The 22,871-nt window shown below is 39.1% G+C and overlaps 1 protein-coding gene across 1 annotated transcript in view; it reads right to left on the bottom strand.

Moving 5' to 3' along the window:
- The window catches only part of shank3a (SH3 and multiple ankyrin repeat domains 3a), a 209,434-nt gene that overhangs the window by 129,250 nt on the left and 57,313 nt on the right, over positions 1-22,871 (bottom strand). Inside the window, exon 5 of the mRNA XM_088417218.1 lies at positions 16,935-17,389. Coding sequence (XP_088273344.1) covers positions 16,935-17,255 — 321 coding nt within the window. The 5' untranslated portion in view covers positions 17,256-17,389. The remainder of the gene's footprint in view (positions 1-16,934; positions 17,390-22,871) is intronic.

Below are 22,871 nucleotides of genomic sequence, written 5' to 3'. Positions count from 1 at the left end.
TAGGTGATTTTTGAGACCTGTCAAAAGAGAATCTACTTCTCGAAGGAGTAAAGAAAACACATTTTTCACAATGCCACTAGTCATGGGGCCCCACCCGGTCAGCTCCATTGGATGTCACATGACTAGTACAGTATTCCAGTTATTATGGGATTCATGCCGGCTTCACAACAAAGGAAAGCGGAAGGATTTATTAATATCAAATGACAGTTGGACCAGCATCACAAATCAGATTGCAACGAGTGGCACTTTCAACAGCCGTCCTGATGTTCTCCTCTTTTGATCGCACCTTGCCAAGCGTGAGCTTTGCTGTAACGGGCATAATGTCACGGGGCCACATCTGGCTACAGACAAATTCTTACAGCACAATGTGCCTTCCATTTGTGATCATTACCATCATCTGCACAATAATCTTGCAGAAGAATGATAATGCAGCCAGACCCCTTCTGGCACTTATACACCGCAGTTGAACTGAACAGTTCACTGAGAAATCGCTGAACAGTTCACTGAGAAATCGTATCACTTTAATGAACACGAACAAACACACTTGACTTAAATTAAAAGGCGCACAGTCACACTCCCTCTCTGGCCGACTTCACCAAAGGGTTAACATCTGAGCCATGTTGATGCACCCCTGAGACAAGGTGGTGGAAACTGCATTGATTCAATTAACTTGGATTAATGGTCTAGCACAGAGAATCAGACACCTTGAAAAACACCACTTGAACATATACTTTACAACAAAAATGCTGAGGGTTGACTTTCACCCCATCAGCGATCATGGATAGCTGTGTAGGATGAAGGATGAATCATGCATGTTTGACACTTAAAAGGCAATGCTTAATTTCAAATTGTGCATGATTACAAATAAAAAATTAAAGATTATAAAATATAAATGTGTGTACTCTTTTTTTTTTTTTTTTTTTTTCCCCCTTAACCGCCTGCCCTCAAAAGGGTGACGGGCTTGATGGTGCTTATCCTAGCTGAGCTGTCGGTGGGCAGCAATATGAGTCGCAATGATCATCATGGTCAGTGAAGGCAACTAAGGCAAAGAAGTAGGCTTCACGAGTCCACCATCCTTTTCATTTTTTTTTTTTTTTTGGACAAAACAAATTTACTATTTATTGTTTGTTTTTTGTTTTTTTGCTTAACATTTGATCAAGTCTAGGAGGAGTCAAGCATCTTACTCCCATTTAACCAAACATTTTACCCCAAAAATTACCATAAATTATAATTTGGAGGTTAAAGTTAAAGTGCTCCCACCCCCAAAAGACCGTCACTTTGCAGCAGCGCCTACTTAATGTCCTGTAATAAAATCTCCACACTCAGCCATAACGTGGAGTCTGAAGTCGTCTAAACTCGGTCTTGAAGAGACGCAAATAAAGGCACTTTTGCTTAAAACTAAACCATGGCTCATCATTAAACAGACACGTGTCATGGCATTATATAAAAGCGATTTGGCAACAACTCTTCACGATACTAATAGCAGAGCTCAAGCCGCTGGTAAATACTGTTAACAGGTGCTGTATAGCAATGACAGTAATTGTTTCTTTGTGCACAGGATTGGCAATTGAACAGTATTTCAGAAAAACGTTTTGTTGTCTATATCTGTGGTGGCGAACAAGATTTGCAGTAGAGATTAAAAGTGTACTTACTCTAAGTGTTCATATATTATTTGTTGAACTAAGGTTTATTTTGAAATAGGCCTTCTCAAAGCATTTCCGGCATGTTTTACCGTCATGCAGAAAATTAACAATTATTGCCGCAATTGGCTTGATCATTTCTGACGTGTACACTTAGCAGGCAGCAGGGAGAAAAAAAAAATGCCTCAAGATACTTAATTACTCAAAGATTCATTTCAACCCTAGTCTATATCTTGACTTCTTGGACTTCACCAGTCAAAAAGAAGGCAAATTCTTTGCTTAAAAAATGATGGTCAGGACGGGCAGAGAGTCGCTTCTATCTTCAGGAATGAGAGGAAAAGTGCAAGTTGAAACCTACCAAAACGAAACCAAGTTAATCTCTTCATGTTGACTGAAATGAGGTTTATTAAGATGCTCTGACATCTCAGGCCAAAAATGTTTGATTTAATAAGAGGTCATTTTTCCGATGAAGTATGGGAAACAGAGTTCTTACTGTACCAGCCAGGATACCTGTCGTGTCAATACTAACACCCAGCGCGAATGCTACTGTTCCAAGTTGTCCTTGTTCCACAATTTGAAAGCTTAGGTCACGGTTGTCACGGTCACACCAGTTGTTAACGTGATAAATACCACTGAAGACAAGTGTCGCAACGCTAAATGTGAGTCAACTGGCTGTGTACTTTGCAAGCAAGTGTTGCAAATAATTAGGCAGCAGCTTAGTTCCGGGTCCAGACAGTTTACCACGAGTAGATGTGACATGGGCAACTTGCTGTGATCCACTCACACCTTAATACTCAAGTGAGATTGTTAAAATAAAGCTTAGAGTGCATTTTCGGTTCACATTAAAGCCGTATGCATACAGTATGTGTTGTTGGATCTAATTAAATGGAGCAGCCGCTAGCTTCATTCAGATATCAAATACATAGTTCATTTATGCATGAGCCGACCCACTGATTCGTAGTACAGGAGAATGCCAGAATATTGACAAAGGAAAAACACAGAATATTTCTTCATTTTTTTTTTTTTACTTTATATGTGTTTTCAAGCCAAAAATGAAGGCAAAAAATATGGGCGCGTCCTATGAAGGGTAACTTGAGATTTGAATTTTTTTTTTTTTTTTTAATTCGCTACCAATCAAGGAAGACTGATCCATCAGCCCCATAAGCCAAGGTTTGATGCACATCTTGCATTTTTATGTCGGTCGTATTCTTACTTACAATAATTACCATAACGCGACCAGCTAGAGGGTGGACATCCGTTGGCTGCTATCAGCAAGTACTTGTTGCAGCTAACAGCAGCTCATATTGGCTGTGGTCGTTATGGCATTATTTTCAATAAAAGAAGCGAGCGGACTGAACCAACATTCAAGTCACACAGGAATGTTACTAAAACGGAGTGAATCATGTAAATGTTATGATGGGACACGGAATGGAGCTGAGCGCGCCGGTTAGATGACACAGAGAGGTATTCCATTTGTCTCATTTGTGGTCTTTTGGCATGTACACAGAATGATAAACTTGGTGAACTTTGGGTATTTCTGGCAAAATGAACATGAGCTGCGTCGCAAGAAAAAAGAAAATCAACTGCTTCGAGCGCATTCAGAGTTACACTGGTGCAGCGTTCACTGGCCACTCACAATGTGGGAGATCACACTTAACCAGCAACAAAAATATAATGTACGGATATGAACACAAATTTAAAAATAGGAGATTTATTCTGTTTTGATATAGCTTTTACATTGTCGCCAAACTGTTGGTATACATAGTAACATAGAAAATACCAGAATTTGACCTTAAAATTTAGGATGCATCCTTTACACAGGTGCATCAGACATATATTTAGGGTATTACAGTACTTATGATTTCTTAAAAAAAAATCCTGTCAGATTATGTCGGTATTATTTTTTTTTTCCTCAGAAAAAAATGTTCTCATAAAATTACCTGCTTTCTTTAAAAAAATAAAAATAAAAAAACAGATCAAACATTTCTACTCACAATCACTGCTGAGTGAACTACAATATGTTCTACATAGTCTGGAAAAAATGCAGGTTTAAATCTTAAAGGTTACAACATTTTTCACAACTTTTTTAGTTTTATTTTTGTTTTTAACTGCTGGAGTTTTTGTTTTTTTCCCATTGTAGTCTTTTTGTAATATTTTTAAAGTTATTTTTCTTGTCAATTCAAATATTTCAGGATAAAAAAAGACACTGAAAAACAGGATTAAATTTTAAGAGATTTTAAATTGATGGAATAAACACTTCCGTGTGTATTTTTTGTGAGAAAAAAAATAAAATTACATAAGATTACAGTTTACCTGTAAAAAAAAAATATGGCAGTTTTGTAAAGGTATAACTTTTTTCTCAAAATAAAATATACCAAAATAGAAAAACTCTTGTCTATGCATGCATTGTTATGCAACACAGAAAGATTATTGTTCTTGTAACATTAAGATTATGATAAGCTTCCGACCTTAGTATAATGATTGTCCTTTTCTTTTTCAGTTAATGTATTCAATTTGCTTGAAGAAGAAAAAAGACTTAAAAAAATAGAACCATTGTAAAATACTGCTGGTCCTATAGGCCATTCTGAATACAGAATCCAAAGTAAGCAAGTGCAGCACTTGACAATTGTAATTCAGCCAATTGATTTTTGCCATTGGTGGCAAAGAAAAGAGAGGAGTAATACAGTATTGGCCACAAAGCTTGTGGAGAGAGCTTAGCACCTTACATGCAATTTCTTCCTACACTTCTCATGAAATGACTCCATCTCTCAGCAGAAACCACATCATCATCCAGGAAAGAAAATCATATATTACCATCTAGTGTCCTCTCCTCATTCTAGTTGTGGATCTCGTATTAGAGTGCAAAGTGGTGTTCTCTCTACACACAATGTTCACCCTTACCAGCCGTACTAAGTTTTGTGCGTTTGGACCAATATCAATGTTTCTATCAATTCTGAAGCCTCTCAAGGGAGATAGTTATGTAACAGGAGAACGAGGAAAACAAGAAAGAGAGGGAAGCATGAAAAGGTTGTGCTTGTAAAGAAGTCCGTGAGGGGATCGATCAAATCATCACAAACAAGTGTGTAGCGAAAGCATGGTGAGACATGTATTCCATTTTTAAATGGAAGAGACCTCACACATGATGAGGAAAGTGGGTTATTGCTGCTCTTAAGGTGTCTGATTAAACTAAGATAAAAAAGAATGGGTGATAAATTCCTTGGTCACTCTTTCATGCTGATGATATGTGCCTTGCAAATTATAAGGTTGCATTCCCAAATACTGTAGTGGGCGCTGGTGTCAACAAAGACAAAAAGTATTGTTTAAACACTTATCGCATAAACACAATCACTGTTGCATCCATTACACGTGCATAACGACCTATTTTCTTCGCACCACTATTTGTAGACTGATAAATCAGATCTCAGTCAAAATAACTGCATGTGATCACACCACCCTAATTTGCATAACATCCCCCCATATAAATCCCATTCCAGCAAATATATTATATATATACTGTACATACTAATGCGCTAACGTTGGCAAAGGGGTTGGCATGTTCACCTCACAGCTATAAGGACCCCAGTTAAATTTCAGCTAGCTTTGGCCTTCCTGCGTTTTGCATGTTCTCCCCGGGCCCATGTGTGTTCCCTCCGGGAGCTCCAGCTTCCTCTGTCCACAAACTTAAGGATATATTTTGCAAAAACCCTCTGTGACACACCCCATACTACCAGATAATGGCTCAACATGATCTTTCAGAGACATTCAACAACCGGCCCTTTGTTAACTTTGACCGTAAGGCAAGAAAAATGCTCAAATTAGGCCTGATTGTTATCTATCACGAACCCCCACACAACATTCACTGAACCTTAAATTATCCAGAAAGCAGTTGCCCTAAACGGATCAAGTTTGTCGCATTTTTAAGTTGGCTTTAGGCAAAAATCTCATTTCAAAAATGTGACTCTTCTCTCTTTCTGCTTCACCACTCTTTGGGGGGGCCCAAGAACAGATGCTCGGAGAGAGGAGGGATGCGGGACGAGTGAGATAAGGACACTTGGAAAGGAATGTTACGCTACAGTCAACTCTTCCCTGAGAGGACAGGAACATGCAAGGCTCTTGCAGCGTAAAGGAAATAACACGCAGATGTGCCACAAAAACACAGGCGGGGCGAGTACACAAAAAAATACTTCAAATTTAAGAGGACACACATAACGCTAATATTACACCACAGCAAGCCACATAGTTATTTAAAAAGGTTTGTACGAATCATAACAAATGAAGCAAAAAGTGCTACAGCACATTTATAACATTGATCTGTCACACTCAATAAGTCAGTTTTGGGGAGGGGTTATTTTTCATGCAAATGGAGGTATGGATTTTACAACCATTACAAGCGGTGGACGCACTAAATTTACTAATTGTTGCAAATATTTAGTGACCTTTCTGACCCCCCTTTGTGATTATTTTTGCCCCACAAAGAAGTACAACAAATCAAGTGGGGGTTTTTTGTGTGCGTGTTTTGTTTTGTTTTGTTTTGTTTTTTTCCCTATCAGTGTTAATGGGAACTTCTAAAGACTTTAGGACTCCCCTCAGAGAATGAAATGTTCCCCCCTCCGGGTCGACACCGCAGGAGAACAGCACTTGCACAAAGCCACTACTGGCTAATTGGATCAGATTCGATGATGATTTTTTTGAAACAGAATGTATTGCTGGTGTTGGGCGGGATCCTCATATCTCCAAAACCATCTCCTTTCAGGAAACCCCAAAAAATGGCAAGTTTGCTCAACCCACTACATCATTAGAGAGAGCAAGCCATTTTCAACACTTGAGGTTAATCAATAATTTTTAAAATTAAAACCCACACTTGATGACTGACCAATTCTATAGATTTTTTAATGAGTATAAAATTCACCAAAAAGTGACGTTTGAGGTTTCGGCTCAATGTCAGCGATATACATTTGTAAATATTGTTTTTAACATTTCAAGTGGGGAGAAATATTATTTTTTTTTAAATGAAACCATTAATGATGTATCAATAATCTATAACCAAATTGCATCGTATCCCTCTGAATCATAAAATGTTGACAGATTCACACACCAATAGCATCACCTCACAACACATGACAATTTTTTGGGGGGGAACTTTATTAGCCACATCAAATAAGCCGAGTCTTTGCTGACTGGTTAGGTAGAAGCCAGATTTTACATTTGTCTCATTTGTTGATTTACTATGTCTTGTTTTATTTTAATTTCTCCTTTCCACATCTTTCTGAATATGCATGTGTTAATAAATGTAGAATATATCATGCTATCTGCCCTTTTTTAATGCTGAACTTTGTTGTTCCATATCTCTATTTCAGTTATCGCTTTGGATAAAGTATTTTTACTTGTTTTATTATTTTGTTTTCCTTGTTTGGTTTTAAATCTAATGTTACTGTCTCTGGTGTCTATACCACTTGCTCTTGCAAGGCCTTTGCCCTTTCGAATTGCTCTTTCAGTATGAAATGCACTGCACAAATAAACATGCCTTGTCTTGTCTTCATTTGTGATTAGGTTTGAGTTTTATCCCAAACATGTTGTGCAACTTCCCAGAAAGCAGGTTCAATTATGAACTCTAAGACCTCTTCCACTGCGTAATCAATTAGACCTGCTTGCAAAATGATTTGCCCCACTGCAGCAAAAAATCCCAACAACGCTGCCAAGAGATTAAAAAAAAAAAAAACATGAATATTGAGATCCCAATAGGACAAGCTATAGACCGAAGCTCGCTGTAGTGAAGTGATGAAGTCACACAAGACAAGAACCACATTCTGCTTAAGGTAAAATCAAAGACTAAGCAACAATGCTTAATGGCCAACATACTGTATTTCAAGGAAAAATGACCCAAAAAAGCTATGTATGAGAAGGGATCTTCAAGTCAAAAGTCCTTTATATTTAAATGATTTGATTGGCTCATTATGGTCACAGATCGGAATTTTTAAGCAGTGCTGTGATGACACAAATATTTATCTCTATTTAACAGCAACTGACTGGAGGGTTCAGGTTAGATTTTGTCTTGGTCTGGACTAGAATTACGGTCCATCATTGGAAGATACCCACTGCAGGTAAAGATCCTTTTAATGCCTATTGTATCAAGTATTGAACTCAGAAATTGTTTCCCATTCATTTTGGGAGTATTTTTCACTTAGGTGGGACACTGTGCAAACCAAACCATACTGTATTTTTGACAAAAGCAACAATGTATGGCAACTAGAATCTTCTGTATTTGACTCCTAAGCAAGTGGTAACTAGTAAATAGCGATGAAGCGACACGGGGACTTCTGAGTCTAATGTCCGAAACTAAAGCACAGGTTGGACAAATATTAGCAGAAAAATAGAATGTGGGAGCAAAGTGGAGACTGCAGAGTACCAATATATATTACACATGTAAGTTTGTTGTATTTATTGCAGGTTTTCACTCATTATACATGCTTAAATATTGCAATTACTCCACAGTGATTACATCACCCAGCACCAGTGAACCCCCAGCTATAAAGATGCTTCAAATAGTATCTCATAGTACCTGATTTCATGTGGACATAAAGAGCTGCTTTTGCCTGGTTCATTTTTAAAGCAGTAACAATTGAAGACTTTGGATAGAAGTGCTGGGAATTCACTTTGGCATAGGTTGGGCATCTTCTAATTTAACCAACTAACATCACACCGGAGAAAAGTGGGTGGATGATGAAAGCAAGCATACTAAAGAGGCAAACGAGGCGCAAAAGGAGAATGCAGATGCATACAGTCAGAGAGCAGTGGGGCAGACAGTCAGTGTCTCCCTTTCCTCTGTTGGGAGATGAATAGCAGCCATTAACAAAATTGGGAAGCTGTCTTTTTTGGCCCAATCATAGAAATTGAGTTTTTGGTGGAGTGGAGATGATAAATGAGAAAACATGACCATTAAAAAAACAACAACAACAACAATAATCTGTGCAAACAATCCGCCCGAAGGTTGGACTCAATGCTTATAATTGTTAACATGATAAAAACCCAGGTGCATATGTTCTACCAAGCAGAGTAGGGCTCATGCTAATCCAAACCCTAATTTGCAGAGGTGGGCAGTTTGTCCGTGCTGACGGACTGCCGAATAATGGGAAACATTTTAAAAACAGCAGGCTAAAACCAACAGAACAGGAGATTGGTGATTTTAATCTGTCATTGTAATCATGACTATACATGTCACCTGTCACTGTCGTAACGCTTTGTCACCTCTCTCAGTTAAATGTATGAAATTTCTAAGCAACGTCCCAATTGTCACACTTGGTAACATGGAAATATAAACACAGCCCAAATAGACAACAACAATACTTACACATTTACCCAAGAATACCTGGCTGAATGGTAGAGCATTAGTATGTGGTGGCTATTATTAATATACCGCATTTAGCTACATATTCTCCACTTTGAAGGTAACTCTACAAGACTGGGAAGTCAAGGGTTACACTCCGTCTCAGAGTTATGATTTTATGAACTGAAATATATACTCTACAAAATCTTGCTCAACACATTCATGTGAAGGCTTGAAGTATAAAGCAATGTTTAGAATTAAATGTTGAGATGTTTGTGTTATTTCACTTTTTACATATGATTTGAATGACTAAATCTATTGCACGTAGTTGAGCAAAGCAGTCTGGGCTTCTTTTTCAATAATGTCAAAGATAGTACAGGCAAAACATCACTAAATCATCACTAAGTCAGCCAAAGATAGTTAAATTGGAAGGTTTCGCTTGACCATGAATCATAACTCAGCTAAGGTATTTTTTCCATTAACGGACAGGTAAGGAGAGTCTCTTGACGTTTCATTAGTATTGAAAATCTGACAATGACCTTGATGTCAGAAGCAGATATCAGAGTGTACACAGAACAGTGAGAGCGGGCCCTCTCCTACAGGAATACTGAGGAGTTAAGTGCTTCCTGCCTTGATAACATACTTTAGCCAGCATTTAATGTGATAGTGCGGTCAATGAAGAACCAGTGGACGGATTAAAGCCATTTTAGACTTGAAGCTTAACCCTGCAGGAGGTTTCCTCGCTTCCTTTTTCTGTTGCTGAAAAGACAAAAGTGTCCCCAGTGTTGTCTTCGCAAGATGCTTATCCTGATCCGTGCTTGAAACACAGCAGGAAACATGTAAGCCTACTTCGCGACAAGTTTCCTGCTGTAATCTGTCGCTCAGGACACTTATGACTGCTCCAGAAAGGACGCAGGTAATGCTTGTCTTTTGTCGCTCACTTTATTAGTGCTGACAGCAGGGCTTGAATAAGGTTTTTTTTTTTTTTTCTACTTGATACCTAAAGTCATGAAAGTCAAGTTGACTTATCGATGACATCATTGACGTTCGTTTTAAGCAGTCAACTCACTTAGCGTCCTTCCGCCGTCTTCGGTTGCACAGACCCCACCCCATGAATCGTTCCTCCATTATGAGATAATTTAATCGCCTAACAGAGAATCAGAACTTATAAAGTGCTAATACAAATTCAGGACACTGAACTGCAGTCATCACTATTCACTACAGTAGAGCTGTGCAGATCTAAGTGTCATGTTCTCTGCTAATTTGTCTCTTGTTTTGGCTGTAGAGGCGAAGTGCCATCCTGGATGAGGGAACGGAGTCGCCGGCCGCACACCTGACACACATCGGTCATCAGTGGCCTCCTTTAGTGCGGCAGGAGAAGGATGCTGGGTGATTCCTCGCCACTTGCTTGTATCCCAGCCTGCTCAAGTTCCGAGGTCACTCTTTGCCCTTCAGTTTATGTTATAAGATTAGTCCCCAAAAAATAATCGTTGTTGATCTTTTGAGTTGATACTTTTGTCGTTCTGTCGTTCTACGCTCCCTACCGTCTGCTTCCATAACATTTGTTCCCGACAGTTTCTGTGTCGGACCTTTCGTTGCACTTTTATTCCTGTAAATTTTGTACTTTCTATCTGACTGTTTTGGCGTCTTTTGAACTTCCTTCCATTGACTGTCTGTTTGGGGTCTGCTGCCCGTTTGTTTTCCGAGGTATTCTTGACACTAGGTATCGACAAAATCAATAGTAAAGTGAAGATAGGTATCAAATGAATACCAAACGGTTAGTATCAATCCTTTACATTTATTTATTTTGCCTTCTCATTATTCCCTTGTGCAATTGTTTTTTAGCGCATGCACCTGTGGCACACCTGGCGGCCCCTTGCCTACATTACAATCATTTGTATTCTCTTTATTATTTAATACTATTTTGGAGCACTAATATTTTTTGCGCGTTATTAATTCTGGGCCGCTCGAATGGGCCAGTGAAAAGCACGTACGCCTCACAGTTAAAGGAACCCGAGTTCCTGTGCGGAGTTTGAATGATCTCCTCGAGCCCGCGTGGGATCTCTCCGGGCACTCCAGCTCTACAAAAACATGCATGGCAGGTGGATTGGACATACTAAATTGTCCTTAGGTGTGACTGGGTGTGTAAATGGTTATTTGTCTCTGTGTGTCGTGCAATTGGTTGGCAACCACTTCAGGGTGTCCCCCGCCTACTGCTGGGATAGTCACCAGCAAGCCTGCGACCCTCCTGAGGATGAGCGGCTCTAGAAAATGGATGAATTTTTGATTCCAGTTTGAGGTTTGCTTGAGTGTAATCATGCTCTGATTCAAATGTCCAGATGCTTGCCTATATTTTTTTATTCACTTTTTTTTATTTCAAGCTTATTGCAGTACTTTAATAATATGGGGAGGTTAAGGAAGGGGGTTAAATTAAATTTGAAAAAAAATGTTTCATAGAACAAATGCTATAAAAAAATGTATTTTACGCATGTCTGTCAAATGTAGGCTCTTGTTCGTGACAGGTGCTACTTTGGCAACTCAGAGAAAAAGCAGAAGACAAAGAAATGCATTCAAAAACATGATTTTATAAAGTAAAATGTACATACTGTAGTATTTATGTTCTGCATTTACATCTAAGAGGGCCTAGTGAGCGATGATAATTTGATAGAGTTGATTGATTTTATAATCATGAAACAACATTGGTTGGTCATTATCCCTTCAGAGCAAAATCTAAATTAAAACATAATAGAGTAATAATTTGTATAAGTACTTTTCATCACCGAGATTGAACAAATACTTAATTGGCACATCACTTTAAAATGTATGTATTTTTTGCTTTCTGACAATTCAGTAACAATACAATATCAATTGCCCAATATTAATTCCAAATGCTGTCATTCCCATGAAATGTTTCCATCCAAATAAGTTCCACCCCATTGAAAAAAAAATATTCCCACCAAAGGGCCTGTTGATTAATTATGAATTAAATTCTAATGAGGAACTGCTCATATTTAACCTTTATATTGTGTGAAATTTTACGTGCATCCCCTTGAGGACAAACTACATAGACCTAAGGCGTACACAGCTAATAGAACTTGAACCGAAATAAAAGGCTATCCCTTTGCATTATGCAGAGTTAAAGTGATCAAAATCTTGAAGCTAACTCCTCAGTGCTACTGTACGTGAGATGTGTGCAAGTGTATGTGTTTGAGCACGGTGTGTGTGTGTGAGCCCGTTTGTATGTGTGAGCCGCCACGAGAGAGAAAACAGTTTTTGGTTCACAGACGGCGATTCCGCAGCACCTTTGGGGAATTCTCTGCTTTCTTTTCACTGACTACCACTGCTGCATCTTTCATATCCAAAGCACGAGTTTCACAAAAGTCACCCACCACGGATGGATAATCAACAATAATAAACGCAAGGGACGAAAAAAAAAAAAAACAGTAGAGCAAAGAATGCATGCAGCACACTGATGCCCTGTAAAAATGGCCCATCTGCATTTTGCGCCACCATTAGCAGACCAAGGTCTCCTGAGGAAATGCAAGAGAAGGCGAGTTGAGGACACACAACAAGGGTCCATTAGAATGAACAAAAAAGTGTGTGTGTATTTGTGGGTGTCTATTCACTGTGTCATCACAGAGGAAAATGTCACCGGGTATATTGTATCTCCAGCAGTTTGCTCTTGTGTCTGCTATCCAAAGAAGAAAGAATGGCATAAAGACTACACACTGGAGAGAAAAGGGTTGTTTTCTTGTTAAAAGGATGCATTTAATGTTCTGAGCAATGACTGTTTGATGGGAAGTCACGGAAAAGGCTTTATACTGTATGTAGACTCTGACTGGAATCAACACCCCACCCCTTTGACGACCTACTACTAATATTGTTGTGGACTAATGAGTAACACATACAGTATGTCCACGTTAAGATGAGTCCAATGACTTTTGTTTGTGCGGGTGGGGGTCACTGTGGCCTGGTTGCCAGCCAATCGCAGGTTTATTATTGAACAAATCTGCAAATAAATTATGGCGGAATGTGATTGTGATTACTGGTATTTGCTTGCCCGTGCGTTATTTTGGCCACTATGCTAATTACCATTGGTGACACTTGTGTAAAGAGAGCTTGTGTTGAGTAACTGATCATTTGAATGGGACAAAAAAAAAAAAAACAGGGTAGAGCAAAGAATGCACGCAGCACACCAACGCCCTGTAAAAATGGTTTCGTCTTTTGTTTGACATGATCTGTGCATTCTTACGGTCTTGTGTCATCTATAAGCAATTACCAATTACACTTCTGGGGGATTCTATGACATAAAATATTAAAATATAACTACATTAGATTCAATTTAACACGGAAACTGCACGCACTGCGAGAAAGTCGACATATTCACTGTAGTTTGTACAATGGATTTTGAATTGGTAATTATTCAGCTACAAGAACGTATTTTGAGTGATTATCATGCTTTCTGTTATTTCTACGGTTTAGAAGTGTTTTCATGAAAATATTTCCTGTAAGTTTACCAAAAAGTTGACAGTGTGTTATAGCTTACTAACAAATTAGGTTTACATCACTATCATAAACCGAGAGCCTCTTGTAGTATCAACAGCGTGAAGCCCAACACCCAATGATTTGTATTGCCATATTTTTAACGAGCATCTCCGCAAGTGATATCCTTGAACACCCTGTAGAGTACTCATTCCAGACTTATTTTGCTTTCAAGAGGACTCGTCGGGACAAGAACCAATCACCGCTGTTTTGTTGCCGGCAACCTTGGATTATGTTTTGTGTCATGTTTTGAGCAGATGGCAATCATGGAGGTCAAATCAGGTGTCATTCTCATTCCAGGTCTGATTAGCCATTAACAAAGAATAATAATGAGTTGTTGTTTTTTTTATTTTGGGGGGTTTCATTCAAGCATCAAACAGCAATTGAAGGGACCTGTGCACCCGGTTGTTAATGGTGAATCTTTCAACATAATGACAAGAGATGATAATGTAGGCCAGTGTCGCCAGTGTCACCGCCTCTGATTGGAGCTCATTTGGTAAAAACGTCTTGCAGAAGCTTATCGAAGAAGGATCGCTGAAATTCAGCTTTAATGGTTGAAATGAGCATTCTTTCCTGTATAATTTCAGGCATGGGTCTTTGGCATTAGTTTGTGCGACCAACCAATTTCTTATTAGTCTATGAAACTGGTGAAAGGGGCTAATTTTCCTTTCGTCATATAAGGCATTTTTGTGTTCCCAAATCCCACTCAACTGTAATGTACTTTATCAAACATTGACACATCAATAAAATATAACATTAGAAAAAGAGTACAAATGATGAATATTCCTTACTGTATTCAGTAACTCGTAACTTGATAACCGAAGTAATGTTAGGTGTTTGTTTTGTTTTTTGCAGAGAATAAAAAATATATACTTATGAGCACTGATTGTCTTTCTACATGTGTTGCACCACAATTTGTGTTCAAAAATCCATTACCTAAAGCATTTTAACACCTCAACCATCAACGTGTTTTGTTAGCTTGTCAGTGGGATTTTCCTTTTTATGGGAACACTAATGTCACGGGGCCATTTAGGGAATTGTTCCTGGTTGTTTTATAAATACACAATGTTTAATTCTCTTTGTTTTACCCTTACTTTGGCAGTAAAAATTCAATTGGGAGATGCAAAATAGAGCTTGAAGCATCTTTTTTGATAAACGATTTACTATTTTCCAAGCTGGTACATAATGAGAAGTGAGTTGAATTGAGTTCATTGTCATCATATAACACTTTGGTCCCAAGTTTGTGCTCAAAAGTCAGAGCAATAACGGTTGGCTAATTAAAAAAAATCTCTCAATTCAGGTTACTCGTACATCAAGGTGCCACTGTACAGTGATATCTGATGATAACTGACGCCCAATGCTAATGGTATTTTTTAAAAATGTGCCATTTTTGCTGTGCATTGAACAAGAATGGAAATTGACAGTGTGAGTATGTGAGACTTCCAGCTTTTACATTAGAAAATGATGTGCTTGGCTGTGTATTTTGAAATGGAAAAGAAATCCATGAATGCATTTACTGAATTCCACATCAATGCCACTGGCTAATGGATTAAACTATTTTATGAAGAAGAATGTAAAATTGGCTAGTTAGGTCATTTTTACACATTCACCTTACACTCCCCTTGCCTTGAAGATTTACAATCACTCTCATTTGCCGAACCTCCTGTCCCTCTTTCCTTCCAACACTCACTTAAACGCTTACATAGTGTGGGCCCAATTTCACCCGTTTTGACAATTGACAGTAATTTTATGTATCCTAAATGTCATTCTTTCAGACGAAAAATTCATGACTTTTCCGAAAGTAATGCAAATTATGTCTATCCATTGTATGTACTTTTTACACATAACTGAAAATGTTTAAATATTAACTTTTTGTATATTTGTGAACATGGTTGTTCTGGCTTGAATTTGACCATGTTCACTAGTCTGAATTTTAGAGTGTATTCTCCCGAGGTGGGCAATTTCCATTTTTTTTCGAGTTCGTCATTTACAGTCCAGTCGGTATGTGGACACACTTCCATGATCATCCGTTTTGAGTAGTTTACCCACTAAGCCCACACCACAATGCCAAGCATTCATATCATGGTGCTTGAATGGCTTCTACCTCTGGAGTCATTCTTTTCAAAAACAAAGTAACGGTTGTATAAAACAAAACACACATTCGAACATGTCATCTGTCACATACATTACAATAAAGAGCAAGGTTTAGCGGAGCTTAATTTACCAAATAATGCCTTTTAGGGGGGAATTTTAAAACTTCTAACTTTTATTTCCTGGCTAAGAGCTGATCAGAGTGAGATTGTCTTTTTTTGATGTGCTCATTGTTTACTTGAATGTTATCATCTTCTTTTCCTTGGAAAGCCATTCCAGAAAGTGTGGTACTCAATTATGTGCAAGTGATTTATTCATTCAAATCGCATATCAAAAGGAAAATAATACCAACATTTCCTAATAATTCTATACATTTTTTTTTTTTTTTTTACTTCAGGCCTATACAGTGAATGTGTTGAGCAAGATTGTCTGCTGTATGAATTTCAGTTAATGAAACTATGACTCTGAAATGCAGCGCAAACATTGATTTCTGGGCCATGTACAGCCATCTCAATGATGAGAAAAGGTACTCAAATTAGTAGATTAAAGATCATTTTCCCCTTAATAGTAGCTGCTTCATTTTTTTTTCTCTAGCACTCAGTTATTGCTGAGATACCTTGTACTGAATGCCAATACTTGTTATGAAAAAAAAAAAACATAACAACATGTCCTGATTGAATGAGTTAATGATATAAGGAACCAAGAGGTAGTTGGGATGGTGTTCTCAGGTAAGTGTAAGTCCAAGAGCTAAGTTGCCACAGATTTCCACAGAGACATGCACCTGTTGGTTTCAGAAGCATTAATGGAAAAAAAAATGTGAGAGTCAAACAACAGAGGCATGTTCATACACGCTTAACACAAGAAAGAGAAGTCATGCATGAGGTCAGATATAGACCCGCAAAAACAGGTACATGTAGGGCAATGTTTTTTTTTTTTTTTTTTTTCAGAAATTGATTGCTCAACCATTTATTAACATCAGACAAGCTCTCAACATTTTCAATAGCTCCGTAGGTCATACTTGACTTATTATGAGGATGCTCTTGGTCCCAGTCAAAACTGACTCAGAACATAGTGTACTAAGTACGCATAGAAAATGAACAGTAGATAAGGGTTAAGTGGCCAATTGTCAAAGTCATCTCAAGCCCAGTTAATGAAGAGCCAGATTTATTAGCGGCAATTTTGGAAGGCTGCGGGATGAATAAACTGGGTGTGGAAAAAGAAACATACGGAGCAGAGTGATGCGCAAGGTAAGAAAGTAAGAAAAGACCGGTGGATGAATGAAGCAAAAGTCATCACACACAGAGAGGGGAGAGGCCAGTCTCCGGTCGGTCTCTTACCGTCTGTTGCAGGTCTGGGATTCCGATGCGGATCACGACCGTGTTGCCCGTGGGCTCTTCCATGGGTGCAGTGGCGGCGGGTAGGAACGCCGGCGAGACAGGAACGGGAATGCCGCTGTCACCGTTACTGGCGCCGACGACGTCCTCTTCCAGGGAGCTGCCGCCGCTGTCAGTGCTGGCTCCCTGGCTGCCGTTTGCGGTGTGTGCGTAAGGGGAGTGTGCGCGCGGGTGTGTGTGCGCGCGCTGCTGCTGCTGTTGCTGCTGGTCCTGCCGTGGAGGGCTGGGTGGCTCATGTTTGCCGGCTGCCGGACGCAGAGGCATGCTCTGTGTTAGGGACTTGGACTATGTCTTTTCTCTCTCGCTTTCTCTCTTACGTTCACACACAGATGCACACAAACTCTTGTGGCTGGCTCGCACACGGAACACACACACCTTTTGTAGCGTGCATCCCTCGCCTGGGAAACACACAAAAGAGAGGAAAGGAGACAAGAGCCCGGGAGGGGGTAAAGAGGGGAGGCAACAGAAGGAAGGCAGAGGGGCAAAACACAAGCGGATCAGAAGTGCACAAGCATTCAAGAAGAATCAAATTCAAAACCCGCACTCAAAAATCTGAGACCAGAACAATTCACACACCAAATCGCTCCTATATAAATAAATAATGGTAGGTTTTATCAGTTATGCCAGCTAGCCAGAATATTTCACTGAGAGTTACTCTGTTTGTTCAGATCAATACTGGTCAGCATGTGACCGTCATCCTTGGCTTTATCTAGCTGCTAAAACAAACTGCTGCAATACTGAAATGTTGTGAGGGTTTTTCCTCATTAAAGAAGGTCATTACCTCTACCTTCAATGTCGTCATTTTAGTTGAGAGTAGTTTGCTAAACTTAGCAAAATTCCATACCTTTAGCCCCCAAAGAAAATGGAGAGAATGTCTGGACGACAGCAGTTTTATCAGAACAAGACATGCCTTCATGAAGTAAAGTAATAGTTTTTATAAGGTGGAATAGACGCCTGCAGTGAATTCTTAATTATTAAGACACCAATGGGAACAATCACGAGAAAAGATCGGGACATGAACTCTATACTGTGTAAAATGAATACTTTAAGCCTTTGACTATTACTTGTAACATCGCTGGTTGAACAAGTGAGCTTCTGATGGGGAGGAAAATGGGCCATAAAACATTTCTGGCAGGTTCCTGAATTATTAAGTGTGATCTTAAGTCAATGCTGTGCTCCAAAGTATTCGCCGGCACTGTCGCTGCACGCGCTGACCCTGTAGCCTCAGGAGGAGAACGCTGTGATTGGTTAGAATTTTAAACATGTACGTCAACAGCAGAGTGATGCAACGGCTGCTACGCAGCATCAACTTGCTTGGACGTATACATGCGTGCACAAAAATAAATGGCAGGGATGCCAAATGTAAGTTTAAAAAGGTTTTGTCGACATAACTGAACCCAGTAGAGTACTAGGTTATTAAACATTAAACATAATGACATGTAAGAAAGTACCCAGTTGCATTACACAATTTGTCATTGTGTTTCCGTGTATGAACTACACCAATTCGCAAAAACAGCTTGTAGCTGACAAAACACAAAATTGGCTGTGCGGTGTTGCGATCACAGTTTCTGTGTATTTTCACATAACAACTCAAGCCAAAATAAATTGCTCTCAAGAGTTTGTCAGAAGTCAAACATTGCTGCTGTCCAACAAATTTGATGGTGGAGTCCAGAATGTTGCATCCTCCACTGTTTGACAGCCACATTTACAAGCCATTTAGCCATTTGACTTTCTAAATGCAAGACATAAAGGACTATAAAATAGTCCTAATAGTAAATAAAATGACAGCCACATTTACAAGTCATTTGACTTTCTAAAGGCAAGACATAAAGGACTATAAAATAGCAGTCTAATTGTATAGATTTGTACTTAAATGTTTGTTTCCTTCCAAACACTACACATATAACATAGTATTTTTGAATGAAACTTCAAATATTAAACTAGAAGTTCTTCAATATCAAGGAAGAAGGCTAAAAATGTCAATCAAATCATTTCCTTGCTTCATCAAATCTCTGTCCAACGACATTGAAGCGTGTTTTTTTATTTATTTTTTTATAGTGGCCCCACGAACGCTAATACCAGCCAAAAGTATGTGTGATGTCATGGTTAAAAAAATATAAATTTAAAAAACTCTACAAATCGTTATGCCTCTACGGTGTCTGTCCATACATCAAGTGTGAACTTACACAACCACAATGTTCCTATGTCTTGACAGAAGTTGCTCAGGGTTTGCCCCTAATTTCAAAACTGTACAGTCACACCAAGTTACTTCCTTAGAGATGTGATGCAGCAATGAAAGGTCTGCCATTGTCTTCTCACAAAAGACAGAATAACTACAAGGGGGCTCTATCATGTCAAAAACCAAAGGTTTTTTGAATGCAGAGGCCAATCAGTGTTCTACATCCTGTTACATAAACACAAAAATACTACATCTACATGGTAGCAGTCATTAGCAGAGGCATCAGAAAAATGCCCATGAATGCCACCTACATGCGAGTATACCAAAAGAACGGCAAAGTCCAAGCAACAATCTGACACTTTCCAAGTTGTTTGGGAGTCAAATATATAACGCACTTTCTCCGTCTGACATGTTTCTGCCAGGATTCACTCTCAGTAGTTGCCATGGTAACGCAACGCCATACTAGCCTTGGCACATCACACATTAGGGTGGGGTGGGGTGAGCAACGGCTTTATCTACATGAGAACGTGACTGCTCCACAAGCCGGCTGCTTTGAACAAAGCTCCTTGGAGGGATGGTGCATCTATCATTCTTCATCTTTGACTATTTTCATTAAGTTTTAAGTTTTCTCTTTTAAATAGATGAACAATGAAATGAAAAGTTGAGTTTTGCTTTGTAACTTTAGTTCTGGTATCTGAGCTTGTCTCAAGTTTATATTGTACCCCTTTGGGTTTTTTTTTTTTTTTTTTAAGTAAATCACTGTATTGATCACTTGTTTCTAACAAGAATGTAAGGGGAAAAATATACTGCAATATAACTGCAAATGAATAGTGAATCTTCAACACACAAACATTCACCCATCCGTCTCTATCTGCCTGTTCGAATTAGGGTTGCAGATAAATTGTAGCCTATCCTGCTTGGTACACCTCAGACTGGCCAATCAAAGGTCACACACATTCAAACAACCATTCATTGCAAAAGACAATTCATAATCTTCAATTAATCTAGCATGCATATTTTTAGACTAAGAGAAATGTGAAAGGAAGAAGACGCAAACTCCACAAAAGGAAGGCAGCAGCTGAGATTCAAAGCAAATGTGTATGCTGCACTGAAAACAAGAGTGGAAATGAAACATCCTACACGTGGAACAATTTGGGATACTTTCCAAGGTCTTCTCATGATGATTAACTTGTGGTAATGTTCAACCTACTTGATAACAGGATAAAAGTACAATTAAATTGATACACCAGTGACATCAATGATAGTGACCTGTGGGAGCCCATTATTCATTTGGGTGAAATGGCAGCACCACAGTCTCGTTGATTTTAGTGTCCTAGAAGGTAGGTTGACACTAAGAAAGTGACATTTACTGTTCGGATTTACTTGGAATATGTCATAGGATGATATTTCCTTTGCAAGGGAAAACACTATTCTCCTCACAGAAAATGAAAGCCTATTTTCACTGCAATATGGAGATATTTGAATGTACTGTATCACTAATGCCATGAGTGAGCCGAATGTAGACGAAGAACAGAAGAGCATGACAGATAGCCCTAATGCATTAGCATAACACTCCAGAAGTGAAGGCTCTATTCTGCCACAAGGCCAGTATTATTTACTTCGCAGCCAAACTTTGGATTCTAAATTATTTGTATTCAAAGTCCTTCCCAGCCTCAATCTTGTCTGTGTGTGTGTCCGGGGCAAATATGAATTCCTTCAGAAGCAAAATTGAGTCAATCAACATTTCGCAAATTATGAGACAGCCAATTTAATAAACTGAATTCCTCTGGATGGATCGTTTCATCTGACTTGCATCATCATGCTCAAGCAGAATCTTTTGGGAGATCAGCACTTGAGACAAAAAGCACATTTCTATTTGAACCACCATCCATTTTCTGTACCGCTTATCCTGCTTGTCACCAGTGAACTATTGTAGATCCTAGCAAACTTGGGGCAAAAGGTGGACTACAGCCTTGCACTCAGGGTCAGTAGCTAGTCAATCCCAGGGCACAAACAGAAGTTCACATTCATATCACACCTGAAGGAGGATACCGAATCCATGTTGCTACAAAAGTCATTTGAGTAAGGCATTTCACAGAAATGCTACAAATAGGTCAAATAAAGAGGTGGGTCATCTTCTAACCTTTTAACAGCTAGGCTATTTTCATAGCCTGGGAACCCAACTCATTGATATACCGGCAAATTAGTCAAAGCAGAGTTGCCATGAAACACATTTCTGAGGGAGAACAAAACTGACCAAACAAGACAGACAAAATAAAAACAATAAGATCAGAATGGACGTCACAAAGTGACGCATGGAAGCCAAGTCGTAAATAGTATGAGGTGGACAGTACTGAATGGCTTATGGAGTTGCAATAAAAAGTTGATGATTCACGGTGTAATGAGTGTCACCGTGTCTAGTCATTTACTGCTGAATGAAGCAAACATATTGAGTGATTCTATAAATATTACACAAATACTTTTGTTGTTACTCTATAAGCAGTATAGAAGTATATGTAGTGAATAAAAAAGTTATTTAAATAGATATATTGCCCCTGCGATCGGCTTGATAAACTGTTATTTTTAAATCAGCAATCGCGATTGGCTATAAAAAATCCTGATCATGTCAAGTCTAATCAGAAGTGCCTTTGACTAGCTCTACCAACGGCTAGCTGGATCTCATAGGAGTCAGCGGTAGCAACTTACATTGTGCCACTCTACCTGTTATCGGAAGGAAGAATGCATGGATACTTTATGTGACCCAAGCTGAGCTCCCGATATCATACAATAAGATCATTATACAATAATACCATTATTCCTATCTATAGTATATCACTTGAAGAGACGGATACATCTTATACACTCCACTTGGGAATTTCGTGAATGAAGAGTGGAATCATAAGGAGGTAATTGTCCTGCCACAGCGAGCAGCACGTGCCTCACCTCCCGTTAGCTCGTATCGCTCAGCGCACCTTCGTCTAACTCCCATCTTTTGCACTCCGGCAAAACTAAAACAAAGTGAATAATTCAGAGGTATCTAAAGCTGTGCAAGCGTGGATCCAGTTGAATGTATGCCGGAGAGCCCGAGTCACAACCTCTTATGCTCAGGAGAAGGTGGAAGGCTTCTTGTGGAGGGAAGCGTCAGTCCCTCACGGGTAACCAACCACGGAGCTTGAAAAGCGGGGGTAAATGTGATAACCCACAACGGTGTGTTTCATGTTCCTCCACACCTTGTAAAGCAAATGTCACGGCCATTCACCGACTGTGATCCTTCAGGGACATATTTTTCTTTCACCCGTTCCCGCACAGGTTTTTTTTTTTCCTTTCTTTTTGTGCTACATCCCTTCCCAGTAAGAGTGAATTTGGTGATTGATTAGCCAGTCGGGATGGCATTAAATATCAAGGGACAATGTGGATATAGCGCAGCTTCCTTTGTTTATAGTAAATTGAGGGTTTAGGGATGAGTTCAGCTTGAAAAATTGTTCAATGGCTCTAACTTGACGAATGGCACAGACAAATTGGATAGAATACGATGAATAATAATAACTGTACTTGTGTGAGTCGGTTTTCCACTAGGGTGGAACGTAATAAAGGAATATGAAGACTATGAATGTCACCGTTAAACTTGTGTGCCCAACTAATCAAGATTTTAAATGTCATCACTTTACAGTAAAGCTCCAGTGTAATTCTGCTCTAAAGTC

This window comes from Hippichthys cyanospilos, chromosome 6, assembly GCF_059441005.1.
Source record: "Hippichthys cyanospilos isolate Australia breed blue-spotted pipefish chromosome 6, RoL_Hcya_1.0, whole genome shotgun sequence".
Classification (NCBI taxonomy): Eukaryota; Metazoa; Chordata; class Actinopteri; order Syngnathiformes; family Syngnathidae; genus Hippichthys; species Hippichthys cyanospilos.
The sequence above is the reverse complement of the archived record's forward strand: the minus strand, read 5'-3'. Positions and strand labels throughout refer to the sequence as shown.